This window comes from Podarcis liolepis (genome assembly GCF_965112155.1).
Source record: "Podarcis liolepis genome assembly, chromosome: 2".
Taxonomy (NCBI): Eukaryota; Metazoa; Chordata; class Lepidosauria; order Squamata; family Lacertidae; genus Podarcis; species Podarcis liolepis.
Genome location: NC_139555.1, coordinates 14,414,705 through 14,430,742, shown reverse-complemented (window position 1 = coordinate 14,430,742; position 16,038 = coordinate 14,414,705). Strand labels below are relative to the sequence as shown.

The 16,038-nt window shown below is 45.3% G+C and overlaps 1 protein-coding gene and 1 long non-coding RNA gene across 3 annotated transcripts in view; both read right to left on the bottom strand.

Annotated features, from left to right (window-relative positions):
- The window catches only part of CS (citrate synthase), a 39,012-nt gene that overhangs the window by 13,336 nt on the left and 9,638 nt on the right, over positions 1–16,038 (bottom strand). The window contains exons 1-3 of one of the 2 annotated variants that reach the window (XM_083490165.1): positions 6,888–7,425; positions 1,754–1,801; positions 520–627 (exon numbers count right to left, since the gene is read on the bottom strand). In XM_083490165.1, the coding sequence (XP_083346291.1) occupies positions 520–627; positions 1,754–1,801; positions 6,888–7,046 (315 nt within the window). In that variant the 5' untranslated portion in view covers positions 7,047–7,425. Of the gene's footprint in view, positions 1–519; positions 628–1,753; positions 1,802–6,887; positions 7,426–16,038 lie in introns of those variants that run through there. The other variant, XM_083490166.1, reaches the window with a different exon arrangement.
- LOC310700769 lies at positions 3,550–6,869 on the bottom strand. Its single transcript, XR_014522807.1, has 2 exons — positions 5,900–6,869; positions 3,550–5,578 (listed from the first exon to the last, which is right to left on the bottom strand). It is a non-coding gene; the product is annotated as an uncharacterized lncRNA (long non-coding RNA).

Sequence of the window (16,038 nt, the reverse complement as noted above, 5' to 3'; positions counted from 1 at the left end):
AGTTGAATCCTACCCCATGTTATTGGCTTGACTAAAGAAGTCACAAGACATCATTTGTGAAACTTTCCAGGCCACGCTTAACCACCTCTCTCCAGGGTAGGACTGGGCAATATATTGATATATCATCCAATACTGAAGTCTGTATCGTGATAGTTCATAATTTTTGACCTGGCAATATATCATGAATCATGGTGTTTGTGCATACACTATACAAAAATCACGATGCAGGGAAAACCGTGAAGCCAGCCAATGCCTCTACATAGCTCCATCCTTATTCCAGACATTGTGATATATCAGTATACCACAATGTTTAGCTGGTGATATTGAAAACCACATATTGCCCAGCCCCTACTCCAGACATTTTACCAGGAGACAAAATGCCTAAATGTAGCACAGCACAGGGGCTTCTTTGCAACTCACTCCTTTAGACTGGTAGCAGCCTGCAGGTAGAGATGGAATTTCCTGCAGGATACAATGACTCGGATATTCTACTACAGTGATGACACCAGAAGAACTTACCATATCCACAGTGATCTGACCAATGACTGTGCTGCCATATTGTTGCCTGAAGCTTTTAAGTCTTGATTGCTCCTTAGGTATCATGTTTGCAAGAACATCTTTCAGGTTCTGGAAACAAAAAAGTGCAGCCAGATCTTACACACAAAGTTAAGAAAATGCCAGTAACCTAGTACTGCAAGAGACATGGGGTAGAATAAAGAGTGGGTGAGAATTAAGAAATCCAGCACGGATTGCATTCTCTCAAGTACAAATGACAAAGTGAGTCACTAGACAGGCAGTATGCTTTATGGACATTTTCCTGGGGCAAACACTAGAACAGGGGTCGGCAACCTAAGGCCCATGGGCCACAAGCAGCCCATGGGGGTCATTTAACCAGCCCATGGACCCCTGCCGCCCACTCGGTTGGCTCCCATGCGCCATGCTAAACAGGCGCAAAACAGAGCAGGGACCGCCTTCTGCGATGCTGGCCAGCTTCCCATTGGCTGCAGGAAGCTCCTGCAGCCAATGGGAAGAGGCGCCCGCTGCCTCAGCGCCAGAAGGAGTGCCAGAAATAGTGTTTGCGCATGCGTGCACACTCCGGCCCACCGCGGCGTCTGCAGGACAATGAACCGGCCCAACCCACAAAAGCTTTGCCGACCCCTGCACTAGAACATAGGGAAAGTCCTGCTGGATCAGGTCAAAGGTCCAACTAGACCAGAGTCCTGTTCTCACAATGGCCAATGAGATAAGGTAAAGGGACCCCTGACCATTAGGTCCAGTTGTGACCAACTCTGGGGTTGTGGTGCTCATCTCACTTTATTGGCCGAGGGAGCTGGCGTACAGCTTCTGGGTCATGTGGCCAGCATGACTAAGCTGCTTCTAGCGAACCAGAGCGGCGCATGGAAATGCCGTTTACCTTCCCGCTGGAGCAGTACCTATTTATCTACTTGCACTTTGATGTGCTTTCGAACTGCTAGGTTGGCAGGAGCAGGGACCGAGCAACAGGAGCTCACCCCATCGCGGGGATTCGAACCGCCGACCTTCCGATCGGCAAGCCGTAGGCTCTGTGGTTTAACCCACAGTGCCACCCGCGTCCCCGGCCAATGAGATACCAATGGGAAATTTGTAAGCGGGACCTGGGCACAGCAGCACTCTCTTCACCTGAGGTTCCCAGCAGTACAGGGTGTAGAGGGTCCAGAGCACCCGAACTCATCTCCCCCGAATAACCCACAAGCAATGAAAAAGAACTGCTTACCGTAGAAGCACTGGCATGTCTGGCAGCAAAAATGATACATGATGAGTTCTGCAAGGGAGAAACGAGACAGCAACTGAAGACACTTTCTTTACAAGTGGGCAGACCACCAATAACCTCACATGCATCCCAAGCAGATTCCCCCCCCCATGGCCTTTCACTCCCATTTAACACCTGACTTGCAAATACACCTCAGTCCCTTGATTATAAAGAGACTCTCTTGACAACATAGGTGCCAACTCTAAGGGGCCCAGGTCCCTTCGGGTCCCCCGATAAAATATCTGAGAACAATCAGGGGATGGAGGAGGCTGAGAGTGGAGTGGCTTCTGTGGCTGGTAGCTCCGCCTACTGCTGCTGCCACGGACGGGAAGGATGAGGGGAAGCAGCTCCTGGCTGGTGGCGGCAGGAGGAGGAGGAGGATGCTGAGTGCCAGAGAGGAGGAGCCGTAAGTCATTGAAGCCACGCTGCCACCATGTTCGGCTCCACCCCCTGGCTCCTCCTGGAGTCCCTGCATCATGCCTATGTCATTTGTGTGTCATCGGCTCCCTTCCAATCTTCTGCTCAACTTGGTGCCTCTGCTTGACAACGTCACACAAGTGAAGTCTGCCATCATAGATCAGAATTTTCACTATAGCACATGGGAAGAACATTTTGAAATACTTGGGAGTTTCCTTATAGCTCCTACCACCAATACAGAAGAGCCTTCTTTGCAAAGAATCAAACAAATGTATTTTAAATGATTTTTGTTTTTGTTTTTGTTAGTTAGTTAGTTTTCTATACTTCTGCTGAGTGATGATGCTAAAACCAAGGCAGGAGTCTTATGGTGAAGCAATTCTGAAATTTCAAACACCAGGCTTTACTTTCTTTGTTGCATTAACTGTATTCTCCCCGCCACCTCCTCTCCCGCACATATTATGTCCCCATTCCTACAGCTTCCACTTTGTGCAATTTCCACTGTTTTTGGTACCCTGCAAACGTAGGATGCCTGGCATCAGCTGCCTAAGAGTTTTGGTCAGGACTCCATTCAGCAAGTGCTCATCATGAGTCATGTACACCAGGGAGGGTAAGCAAAAGTGTGCTACAGTTTCACAGTCCGGCAATCTTGCTGGCTTAGCAGCATTGGATACTTGCAAGTTGCTGAGTTTCCAACCTGTTAATATGTGCCAAGATGAGAATTACAGAGCCAAAGGGTTGAGACAGACAGTGTTAGACATTGTCTGCATTTAACAGACCACCACGTGGGTTATAATAATATTGCCCAAAAGGTCTAACACTGATAGATTCTTCACTAATTTCATCATTCAACAGCAGAACTTTTGACTAAAAAAAAGTTAAATATTAACGCTTGGAAATGTTCACCAACACCCTTACCCCAAAACTGCTCACAGGTCACATGCCATATCCAAAGTTGTGTTCTGTGGCACTATGCAGGCACAGAAACAAAATTATGCATACAAAAGAGACGGGTGCAAGTTGGTTGAATCTGTATCTGTTCAGCTTCCCACCCCTTGCATAATTTTGGTCATTACAGTGGTACCTCGGGTTAAGTACTTAATTCGTTCCGGAGGTCCGTACTTAACCTGAAACTGTTCTTAACCTGAAGCACCACTTTAGCTAATGGGGCCTCCTGATGCTGCTGCGCCGTCGGAGCACGATTTCTGTTCTCATCCTGAAGCAAAGTTCTTAACCTAAAGCACTATGTCTGGATTAGCGGAGTCTGTAACCTGAAGTGTATGTAACCTGAAGCGTATGTAACCCGAGGTACCACTGTATCGTCCTGTATTCAGATTTTTTCCTAGGGTTTTTTTATTTTAAAGTATGCACAGCCCCAATCATCTTTCAATTTTTAAGATTAAGCCTCCCTTGCGAACAACCCGTTACAAGCAGTACTGCAGAAGGTTGCATATAATGAGCAACATATACAAGGAGCCCCCCCCCCACCAGCTATAGTCCACGTTTTTGGCCCAACACACTTAAACTTCATAAGCACTTGGATCCCAGGTATGCGTTACCCAAGGGGAGCACCATCTCAGTGTCTCAAAAGCTACCAAACACAAACAAGGGTTGATAACTGAAGACAAGGAAACTGCATGCTGGGGGTGGGGGTGGGCAGAGGAAATCAAGAAGCAGTTCCCTGCACAAGGAGTACCATACTGCGCCTTCCCACTGGTTGAGATCATCTGAGATAGCATTGCTCTGCAAACCTTTTCCTTTGGAAAGCATGAAGAGCATGCAGAGTAAGATCTTTTCTCAAAGCAGGTCTGTTTCTGTTGTGGCAACCACCCTGTGGAACTCCCTCCCTTGAGCTGACGCTCTTTACGCCAGCAAGCAATGCCTGCTTTTGAAAACGTTCTCCAAGGTGCCTGAGGAACATGTTTGCTTTTCTGTTGTATTGCTGTTGCGTTGCTTTTGTCATGTTCACAGTTACTCTCTTTTTTAAGTGCTTTAGAATATTTTGTATGTCGCCAACTTGAAAAGAAGTCCCAAATATCCATGCTTTTGCTTGCCGTTTACGTCTAATCTTAGGAGAAAAGCTTTAGATGAGCAAAGGCACCCCCTCCAGTCACAAGCCATTTCCCCCTTCCCATTCTTGCAGCCCCATCTCCTACAATAACAGAAGATGCCGAGAAACAGGCAATGATATAGGAAGCAATGGCTGGAAGTGGCACTCACCAGTGGAACAGCAAGAGAAACTAATTGCAAGGTAAGCATATGATATAGCTAACAGCTGACTTAACACATCTCAAGTGACAGAACACACACAGGAGCTGTCTCAGTACAGTTTGCCTTTGCAAGAAGGAATGCTTCTACTTTCTTGCACTCAAATGCACTCAGCTTTCCCCCAGGTGGCCTGTAAAACTTGGGATAAAGTGTTCCAATACCCAGAACACCAACCTACCTGATGGGGCACCTAAGGGGAAGGTGCATGCTACTACGGACAAAGCCTGGGAAGGAGATTTCCACATGTGCATGGACAGGCCCCCTTTAAAGTGCTAGGGCTAGGTTAAAAAAGGTAAAGGGACCCCTGACCATTAGGTCCAATCATGGCCGACCCTGGGGTTGCGGCACTCATCTCGCTTTATTGGCTGAGGGAGCCGGCGTACAGCGGGTCATGTGGCCAGCATGACTAAGCCACTTCTGGAGAACCAGAGCAGTACATAGAAACACCGTTTACCTTCCCGCCGGAGCGGTACCTATTTATCTACTTGCACTTTGACGTGCTTTCGAACTGATAGGTTGGCAGGAGCAGGGACTGAGTAACGGGAGCTCACCCCGTTGCGGGGATTCCAACCGCCGACCTTCTGATCAGCAAGTCCTAGGCTCTGTGGTTTAACTCACAGTGCCACCTGCTAGGTTTACAACATGCCAGAAGCTAGAATTTGGCAAAAACCCTCTTTAGAGGGTGGGGAGTAGAATTAGGTAAATTATGCAAACATCCTTTCGACCTAATGCAGGGATAACTAACATGGTGCCCTCCAGATGATGCTGGACTGCAACTCCCATCAGCCCCAGACAGTATGACCATTGGTCAGGGATGATGGAAGTTACACTCCCATCTGGAGTGTACCATCTCAATGGATCAGATCTGAAGCTCTAGGTTGAGGACTCTTGTCTTCATTGCAAACCAGTCCCTGTAGCAGAGAGGAAGGAGGGGTGGGGGTTCATGGAATATGACAGACAGGAAGCAGAAGAAAGAGAGCTGGCAAATAAGGAGACCTTGGGCTTCCTTTTTTCCCCTTCTCACAGAAGCCTTACACTAAAAAAACTAATCCCACCATCCTCATATGATTACAGCCAGACAGGAACCTTTCTACTGTACAGTGGTGCCTCGCAAGAATCCGTTCTGTGATTCTCTTCGTCTAGCGGTTTTTTTGTCTTGCAAAGCAAGCCCATTGACGGATTAGCGGATTAGCGCTATTAGCGGCTTATCTGCTGATCGGATCAGCTGATAAGCGGCTTAGCGGCTTAGAAAAAGGGGGGGGAGGAGGAAAAAAAACAGCAGGAACTCGCAAGACATTGTCGTCTTGCAAAGCAAGCCCATAGGAAATTCGTTTTGCGAAGCACCTCCAAAACGGAAAACTGTTTCGTCTAGCGAGTTTTCCGTCTTGCGAGGCATTCGTCTTGCGGGGCACCACTGTATAGTAAAACAAACAGTCCAGACCACTGATGATTCTTTTGTTCCTCTGTCATGAAGTATTTGGAATAAACAAATTCCAGCAAATTTGAGAGGCAGCCAAAAGCCAAGGGACAGGTCCTATCAGACACTGACAGGACACAAGCCAAAGGGATTTCCGTGACCGCTTTCTATATCGGAACTCGGGCAACCTATGCCTCAGCTGAGCACATTCTGCTGACAGGAAAAGTGTTTTCAGAGAGAAATCAGGAAGACTCAGCATGACTCTAAGACTACATCAAGATGGAGGTTTCTTAAAACCAATTAGCTTATCAATCAGTTCTGGTGGCATCAGTTCAATGCACATAAGCATGGAACCAGAGCCGCAGCAATACTGAAAGTACATTTAATAACTGGCAGCACTGCCAATTTGACAGAAAGCCTTTGGCCTGGAGAATATTGCATTAAGTGCCTTTTGCGTGTGTGTGTGTGTGTGTGTGTGTGTGTATTTCTAGATTTGCTTTTGGGGCAACACAGAACACCAAAAGTCCACACACACACATCCTACATCTGTAAAACCGATGGCACCTCCTGACTTTTGAGAGAGGTCAGGACTCTATGGCACTATGGCATAGGACTCTATGGGAAAAGGACTATAGCTCAACAGCAGAGCACATGTTCTGCAAGCAGAAGGTCTCAGTTTCAATCCCTGCTATTTCCAGTTAGGGCTGGGAATAGACTCCTGCCCAAAACCCTGGAGAGCCACTGACAGTCAGCGTGGACAATACTGAACTAGACAAACCAATGGTGTGACTCTATATAAGGAAGCTTTCTATGTTCGGAGCCCACTACTGAGTAGGAAAAATAAAGCAATGTAGTCTAGGAATTTAGCCAAGTTGCAAGCTGCCAGTTTCCAATGAACGGTCCCCTGGGCACTACTGACAAGACTTTCCCAACCCCCAGCTGACTTGCAAAAGTGTCCTCCGAGCATCCTTTGAACTCCTTTTTTGGCTCCCGGCTTACCTCTTCTATGCTTTTAATGCCTTCTGAGCAGCGCATACCTGCCTGCCTATCTTCCAGGACAGGCCACGCAGCAGCAACCGAGTTCCTTGGCTCAACATGCGCTCCTCTGCGACTGATGACAGGTACTCCACCGCAGAGGCTGCTGGTGGCCAGGCCCATTGAACACAGTCCTGGCACATAAAGCCTCGTGGAACAGAAGGAGCGCTACCACAGCTCCACCAAGCAGTGTCACCACAGTTCTTCCAAAGTCACCCTACATAATCCAGGATAAACAAAGGCAGCAGCTTCCGGCAACACTATGTTCTTTTGGAGCGACATTCAGGATCCAGGCTACTGCCAAAAATCAGTACTCTGAAAGCTTTAACTTGCAACAGCTTTACCCTCCAGAGCAAATCAGCAAAAGCTTGGTCACTATTAAAAGTAAACAGCAGGATGCTTTGGGGCGAATGATGTGGTTCCCAGAGCCGTATCTAAGCAACAAACATCCCTTTTCCACTCTGGACCTAGAGCACTATCTTGGGACAACTCTTGATTAGGAGGAGGCTGAGGAGGAGGAAAAAAAAAACATTCACATAAGACAAGCTGAAGATGGTAATTTCCTGCAACGTTTACAGGGAGGAGGCTGAACCCTGCTATTTCAGGGATTAAGAGGACTGCACACAGTCACAGTTGTTCCTCAACAAGAGATAAATTCATGTCCTGTGAAGAATGCAAGAGTACAGTAATGGGAGTTCGCAATGGGACTCTTATAAAACTGCATTTTGCTATACAACTGGTACACTTGGATTCTCTAGTCTGTTGTCTATAATGTTTCAAATTAGTTTGTGAAATTTTTAACCTTAGCTGCACCCGCTCCCCTTTAACAGGAGCAGGCTTGCAAATAGCCACTAACCTGGGAAAGTAAAAGCTGTGTCTCATATTTTGAAACACATGTGGTTAACTTAGTTACCTAGGCAAGTGGGCTGGCAAGGAAGTGGGTTATTATAATCTGCAGGCAACATTTTGCTTTTGCAAGATAAAGAAACGCTGCTAAATCTGACAGTGCTGATCTTCTGTGGATGTGTGTGAGAGAGAAGAACAGGACACTTTGAGGATATCACAACCCTTTGGAGCTCACTGCGTTCCTGATGAATCAAGAAGCCTGTCTAATAAACTTCTGGGAACAATAAAGCAACATCTTTTCTTACAACCAACTTCAATCACTGTGGCGTTAGCTGCTTTAAATAAAAACACAAACCTGATATTTAAGAGGGATTTTACATTTTAAAAATCTATTATACCAAAGTCTTCTGAGTGTAATGCACATTTGTATGAGTCTAAAACTACAGGCATTTGGGCTTAAAAAACAACAACCCACCAGGTATTTAAATAGCCGACAACATGGCACATAAGAATTGCCACTGCTTTTCTGCCACAACATATACAGTGTGTCCAATGACTGTCAGACTCGGATTTTGCATCTTCTAAAAGAACTATACAGATCCATTGCACAATAAGCTCGAGAGAAAGGTGAAAATATTTTATAGTACATGCCTGCAGTAGATCAGGGATCACTGGCCCTCCAGATGTTGCATTGACCACTGGCCATGCTAGATGGGGCTGATAAGAGCTGGAATCAACATCTGCAGGCAGGCTTTGAAATTAGCAGGGCGCAGAGCACATTTTGTGCCTAAAGATTCTCCATTTGCAAGCACCTCAAAAAGTCTGGGTGCCATTTTTTGCGCCTGGCTGACACTCAAGGATTACTGAAATGTATGTGCTTTGAATACTTGGAAGGATATGTTAAGGATAGACAATATGTTAAGGGTTGGGACGCGGGTGGCACTGTGGGTTAAACCACAGAGCCTAGGACTTGCTGATCAGAAGGTCGGCGGTTTGAATCCCTGCGACGGGGTGAGCTCCCGTTGCTTGGTCCCTGCTCCTGCCAACCTAGCAGTTCGAAAGCACATCAAAGTGCAAGTAGATAAATAGGTACCACTCCGGCGGGAAGGTAAATGGCGTTTCCGTGTGCTGCTCTAGTTCCCCAGAAGCGGCTTAGTCATGCTGGCCACATGACCCGGAAGCTGTACGCCAGCTCCCTCGGCCAATAAAGCGAGATGAGTGCTGCAACCCCAGAGTCGGTCACGACTGGACCTAATGGTCAGGGGTCCCTTTACCTTTAATTAATAATAAAAAGCAAAGCGTTTCGAAAACTGAAGTATGGTACCAATATGTTTATTATCACAACCAAATTAAACATGTATTAACAATTTCTGCCAAAATGTGATATTAACAATGTGTCACTTATGTGAATTCCATATTATGCTTATCAAAGCAAAAAATAAAAAGTGTTGCTGACCCCCCCCCCAGTGGCGACTATACATTCTGTTTTGGCGCCCACAACCCAGGTCTCAGAAACCATTTGGCTCCTAGCTTTTCCACCCCAGGATCTAACACTGTCTGCAGGATCATGGTTCTCATTCAAATCATGAGTGCACTTGCCTGTCAGCCACCAGTTAACAAAATACAGAATACAAAACTAATATAATAAATGTGACATGATCCTGTCAGACTTTAGAGTGAGCCAAGGAGCCTGCCATATTCGTAACCTCTCTCACAAAGTTAATAATAATAATAATTTATTATTTGTACCACACCCATCTGACTGGACTGCCCCAGCCACTAACTGAAGAGTTATAGTCTGTGTTGAGTTGCACCAGGAGAGGCTAGACATACATTGCTGTATGCACTCAGTCAGAAATGCTCTGGTAAACACTGTTGAATTCTGAGGATAAGCAATCCGAGAAAAAGGAATGAGTTTCTTTCACAAGCTATTGTTTGCCTAGGAAAGAAACATCTAGTCAAAGTGCAAATGGAGAGCTGGAAAAGTACTCAAGTCTCTGGAGAACTTATAAATCCATGAGAACTCTGGTATTTACACATTTCAAAGGGGTGATGGTGAAAAAGCAGACACTCCAGCTATCAGCAGAATAAGACATTTCTGGAGTTCAGGAAAACCACACAATATAGTGACGTGCCCACGTTAGTATCCACCTGACAGCATCGCACAGTCAAGTCTGATATCTCTACATGGAAGGACTGTGTATATTACAAGAAGTCCACCAAAAGGAGAATTGTTTGTACCACAAGGTGTCATCTTAACTGCATTATGATATTTCTTTGCTAGCTCTCTGCCTCTTCTGTGGCTCCACTTTCCTTTGTCCAACTTGGGGCTGCAGTCTTTGGCTAGGGATTAATTTTCATGAATCATCTGAAAGCCATTGTGCAAGCCAACTGTATTATGTTAGTAAGGTACTACAGTTGGCATCTGATTATTTTTATTAATAAGACTTATCTTTGTTTTTTCCATTGTGTGGTTTCCAGCTCTTGTGCATGTTCTCTCTCTTTTAGTATACCAGCAGGAGCTGACATTGCTGAATTCAAGGATAAAGTATGCAAAAAAAAAAAAAACAACCTCAAAAACCCTATCCTATTTTGCTCTCTGCATTTGTTCCCCTTTTCCTTGACTGAGGAAGCCTAAAATTTAAGTTGAAAGGGAAGGCAGAAAGCAGACTCATGTCCCAGAGGCACTGCCCTGCTGGGGAAGGGCCTTCTCTCTTCAAAGCATGGGGAAGCTTCCTCGCCCCCAACAACCAGTACAGTGGTACCTTGAGTTAAGAACTTAATTTGTTCTGGAGGTCCGTTCTTAACCTGAAACTGTTCTTAACCTGAGATACCACTTTAACTTATGGGGCCTCCTGCTGCTGCCGCGTGATTTCTATTCTCATCCTGAAGCAAAGTTCTTAACCCGAGGTACTATTTCTGGGTTAGTGGAGTCTATAACCTGAAGCGTCTGTAAGCCGAGGTACCACTGTATATCAGACTTCTTCCCACTGTTCTCAGTAGAACCAAGTACTCAGGACAGAATGTTGCATTTTGATTGATGCAGGAGTCCAAAATCCCATTCCCCACCCCGTACATGAAACTCCTCCACAGCCAAGTTCCTTTCTCAATGTGATATACCTCTCAAAAACGAAAACAAATACTATGCATACTGAAAACCACCACACTCAAGAATTGGGAGGGAAGGTGGCAGATAAAAGACTCCAGTTTCTGGGAGTCATCCAAGTGGTTAAATGCTCAATGTGTTTATAGTGCAGGATATGATTTATTTATAGTGCTGGATATTACTATTTGATTTATGGATTGATTACTGTGGAAGTGTGTTGAGCTTCTGAAGTTTGACACCAGTGAATCTTTGCTTAATTTTAGTTGAAGTTCTCCCTTCTAGGTGTTTGCATTATTTGGGTAACACCTGCAGGATAGGTACAAAAGGAATAAGCTGTCTCTAGGGAAAACTAAGAAACCAGTGTTATTCACCATGTCTTGGTAAATCAATTTAAGAACAAATGACCATTACAGCTTCCAGAGCAGGAAATTATGCCTAGGAAAATCTAGAGTGTTCTTAAAAGCAAGACTGCAGCCATTTTTATTTAGTTTTTGTTCTACAAATGAAAGAAAACAAGAAAGCCTCAAGCAAGATTGCATTGTATTAAAAATAAATAAATAGACCTATTCTTTCCTAAAGCATCTGGTGCTTTAGAAAGGAGAGTCATGAAAGCTCTGACTCAGAAGAAGGGAAGTACGTAAACAGAAAGCAAAGGAAGAGCCTTAGGTCCTAAATAATCTCTGCCTTCATAAGAGACCAATATTTTTTCCAGAAAACTGAAATCTTTCTTATTCCAATTTTGAATGCCTTCACTACCTCTTTTCAAGTACTGTACTGTGGAATATTTATTGCAGTTGTGAGGAAATTTTGCAAAGTCATGGACAAAACCTGCTCACCTTGAACTTTAGAAACTGCAGTCGCTTTCCAGATGTAATATATGAAACGGGTTTATTTTACTTTTTAAAGCATCCTAAGAAAAGAATGAGCAAGAGGGTAGAGAAGCAAAGATAATGAGCCCCATGTGCTTTCACAGGCTGTCTTCTAGAGCTTCAGCAAACAGGCCACTGGAAGGATATGGAGTTGCTGGGTCAGAGGATTTACTAATAAACTACTCATGTAGAATCATAGAATTATGGAGTTGGAAGGGACCCCAAGGGTCATCTAGTCCAACCCCCTGCAATGCAGGAATCATTTGCCCAACATGGGGCTTAAATCCACAACCCAGAGATTAAGATTCTCATGCTCTACCGACTGAGCTACCCCAGTTAGGCTGAACACACTAGGGTTTGATAATGTTACTACTGACAAGTGGTTCTGCTTTACTACTGCCAGGACAGCAGCCTTTTTCCTTGGGACATGTTTTTACACCGAGGAAACAGAAACCCTGCACTCAACTGTGTTATTACATAATAATGACAATACTAAACCTAACCATTTCAGGATTATTAATGGACAAGCAAGACATAAATATTATAAATGAAATAACCTGTTTTATTTTAATGGTCTAGTTCAGATTTCCCCTACCTAGTTCCCTCCAGATGTTTTGGACTGCAACTCCCATAATCTCTTGGCCATCTGCCATGTTGGCTGGAGTCGATCAGAATTTGTACTCCATAGGGTACTTGTTGAGGAAGGCTGGTCTAATTTGATCCAAATGTTTGCTATACCTTTAGAGAGACCATCGCTTGCCGTTGACTGGTATGCTAAAGCAATAAAAGGAAGAACACTTAAAAGAACAGAATGGGAATGCAGTAGAAACTAGTCAAGATAGAACTAGAACTCTGGACAAAAAACTGGGTCCCCCCCATAGACCCTGGAAACTGTCCTTTTCCTGTGTCTTATTTTAGGCTGAGCTTTCTAAAGTTTTGAAAACGGTCCCTATGAAGCAAGGAGAACGAGGGAGTTTTTGCATACATGTTCTTTAAAACCAAGAAAACAAATTACATATAGATTCCACGACCAATGGACATATCACAGCTGAACGGCCTGAAGTGTATTATGTGCTTTTGCTGTGATATAAAAGCAATTTCCCACCTTTAACTGAGAAGGAAAGGTTGCCCAGCCACAAGTTTGGCTCCTCAAAAGCATTTTAGCAGTGGTATGTTAAGTGGAGTGGGCATGGACATACATCTGCATGCACAGACAGAAGACAGCCGCTAAGGCAGAAGGGTCTTCGGAAAGTCTATGTTCTTTGTTCTGGAAGGGAAGGAATTCTCACAGCTTAGATGCATCCCTACTAGGAAGGTAATGGAAAAGTTCAGAAGCTAAACTGTCACACCCCACCCTTGCAACGGGAATACAGACAGCAGATCAGAAGACCTCACTCAAGATAATGCTGTCTTTCTGCAGAGGGCAGTTTATATCTGCCAGCAGGAGTCCGAGCCAATTAAGGGATTCCTATATAAATCTGTTCAGGCACAGGCTAGTGAACAAGCTGTGACCCAGAGAGAGCCGCATCCAGCCTCTGCAACAACATTTTCGGTGCTTTCTTCTCTAAGCTAGGGAAGACAGCTATGCTGCTGGCCTGGATTTAGCCTGTTCTCTTGTGTGGATACTGAAGCTACATATAAAGAATATCCTAATAATGTTCCCGCATTATTTGGAGGCACTGTCAGATGGCTCAGCGAATGGAACCTACTTTAAACAGACCTTGATGTTTAGCTTGACTGCATGCACCCAGCAATAAGGGCAATTAAGGTGGCAAGGCCAGCCAAGCACCTCCATGTCATTTTAACCTGGTTATCAGGATCTGGGTGATGCAATCCAGCCAACGGCCGGCTTGCCAGCAAAACTCAGTAGGACGATAACTCACCATGGAAGAAACATGAATCATGCCATCTGACTTGGGGGGTCTAAACCGTGCAAAGGTTTCTCAAAGCAGCACTTGCCTATAGTACTAGAAAATGTTTTTTCCCCTCTTACAGGTGTGCCAAATTAAACTGAGATACACATGCTCCTTTGGCCATCACTCAAGTCGATTTGACAAAAGCAGGAATACTGGCCCCTTCAGGGGACCCAAATTATAACATAAGGGACTTGGGACGAAACTGTGACTATGGAATAGGAGTTATGAGAGGGACCTGCTGCACGTAGCAGACCCACTGCCAGTCAGCAGGGAGAGTTTCCTACAAGATATAAAACCCCAACAAGCACCTGTTCGTTTTGGCATCATCTTGTGCTTTTTTTACACACCTTAACTTGTTTAAAGTTAACACAACATGGCTGGGAATTCATTTACTTATTTATTTATTTATTTACAGTACTAACTATATTTATATACTGTCTTTCTGCCCAAACACTCAAATATATGCAGTGGATTTTCACGCACATACAGTGGTACCTCGAGTTACATACGTTTCAGGTTACATACGCTTCAGGTTACAGACTCCGCTAACCCAGACATAGTACCTCGGGTTCAGAACTTTGCTTCAGGATGAGAACAGAAATCGTGCAGCAGCGGCGGCTGTTCAGTTTCTGTTAATTGGTTCTCGTGGGAAACTTGCAGATTCTAGCTTCACCAATTAACTCAAGCTGGTGTCAATTTACTCTTGGCAGAAAGCCCAGGTCTGCTTGACCTAGAAACTACTCACTCTGATTGGTTAACGACCAGCACTCAACTCTGTTATCTAGGATTGCTAGCACAGTTTGGTGTGAGGTGTGTTAGGAGTTAGAAGTGCTGTGTATGGTTTTGAGAGAGAGAAAGAGAGGATTTATTTTGCTTTTATTTGTATGCAGAAACTCTGCTGGTTTTATTTTTTCCTTTTTAATAAATCCTGTAAATAGTTATTCTGAGTCTAGCTGACTAGTCATTACTGCCGCAACTAGCTTCTTCGCTGTGCAGGAAAACTCTGCTACGTTTGGGCTAAAGCCAATAGGGCTATGCCTGACACTTCAAAGTTCCATGAGGTTATGGGCATTGTGCTGCCAGCCTGAGTTGCGGTGGTGTCAGCATCAACGGCGTTGGTTCCAGTAGTTCCAGAAGTTGTTGTTCCTGTTGGTGCAGCAGATGGACACTGGCTGGTTCCTGACTGTGGTGAGCTGGTGACGCAGTGGACGCAAGGACAACAGCTGCAGCGTGTGAGTGCTGGGTGCTGTGGTTCCTGTTTTCTCTCTCGGTGGTCGTGAGCAGCTGGTTCCAGGTTCCAGGGACATCGCTCTCAAGATGGCCTCACAACCAGTTCAGATGGCTTTTGAGCGTCTGAATGACTCCAATTACTTGCTGTGGTCGGAACGCATGCAGGCAGTGCTGCAGAGGGATCGTCTCTGGCAAGTGGTGAGTAAGTTTCCTACGAAGCCTGATGATGAAGACCTCGATAAAGACCAAAGAGCAAGGGCCACAATTGTCTTGGGGCTGGAAGATTCCCAGTTGCCGTATGTGAGGGGAATCAAGACAGCTAGAGGTGTGTGGCAAGCACTTAAAGAACTCCATGTGCGTGAGACAGCGGTTTCCAAGCTGTTCATTCGCAAGGCATTGTACAAGGCAATGTTACAGCCTGGGGTTACAATGCAGGAACACCTACACAGTTTACAGTTAAAGTTTGCTGCGCTACAGGAAAGAGACTGTGCGTTAAACCAGCAGGAGAAGGTGGCTATTATTTTGAGTTCTCTCCCGGAAAGCTGGGATAATTTAGTTTTGTCTCTAGAAGGCATGCAGGAGCATGATTTATCAGTCAGTTACGTTACTGGGCGTTTGATTGAAGAATGGCAGAAGAGGCAAGAAAGGTTGTTGGCTGCAGAGGCTTCTACTGGTGGGCGGTTTGGAAGGAGTTCTCATGCCGTGCCAGAGGTGAAGCAAAAGCAGCGTACTGGTGAGGAGTCAGCGTTTGCTGTTAGGCGTTGTTTCCGATGTGGGTCTTCAGCGCATCTAAAACGACAATGTCCGGAGTTGGTCAAGTCTCAGTTGCCGGTGCAGGAGCAGAGACGAGATCAGCAGCATCAGCAGCAGCAGCGTAAAAGGAAATTCTTCAAACAAAAACAGTCGGCTCAGCTGGTGACCGCCGAGGTCAAGATTGCTGATGAGAAACAAGCGGTCTGGGTGGTCGATTCGGGAGCGTCTCGCCACATCGTAAATTCAGATGAATTGTTTGTTTCCAAGAACTCAGCACAGCGCAGCCAGGTGGCTCTAGCAGACGGAAGTACTTCCGAAGTGATTTCGGGGGGTGCAGTTTTTGTTCCTTGTCTTCGTGAATGCCTGCAAAATGTACTTTGTGTGCCTTCATTAAG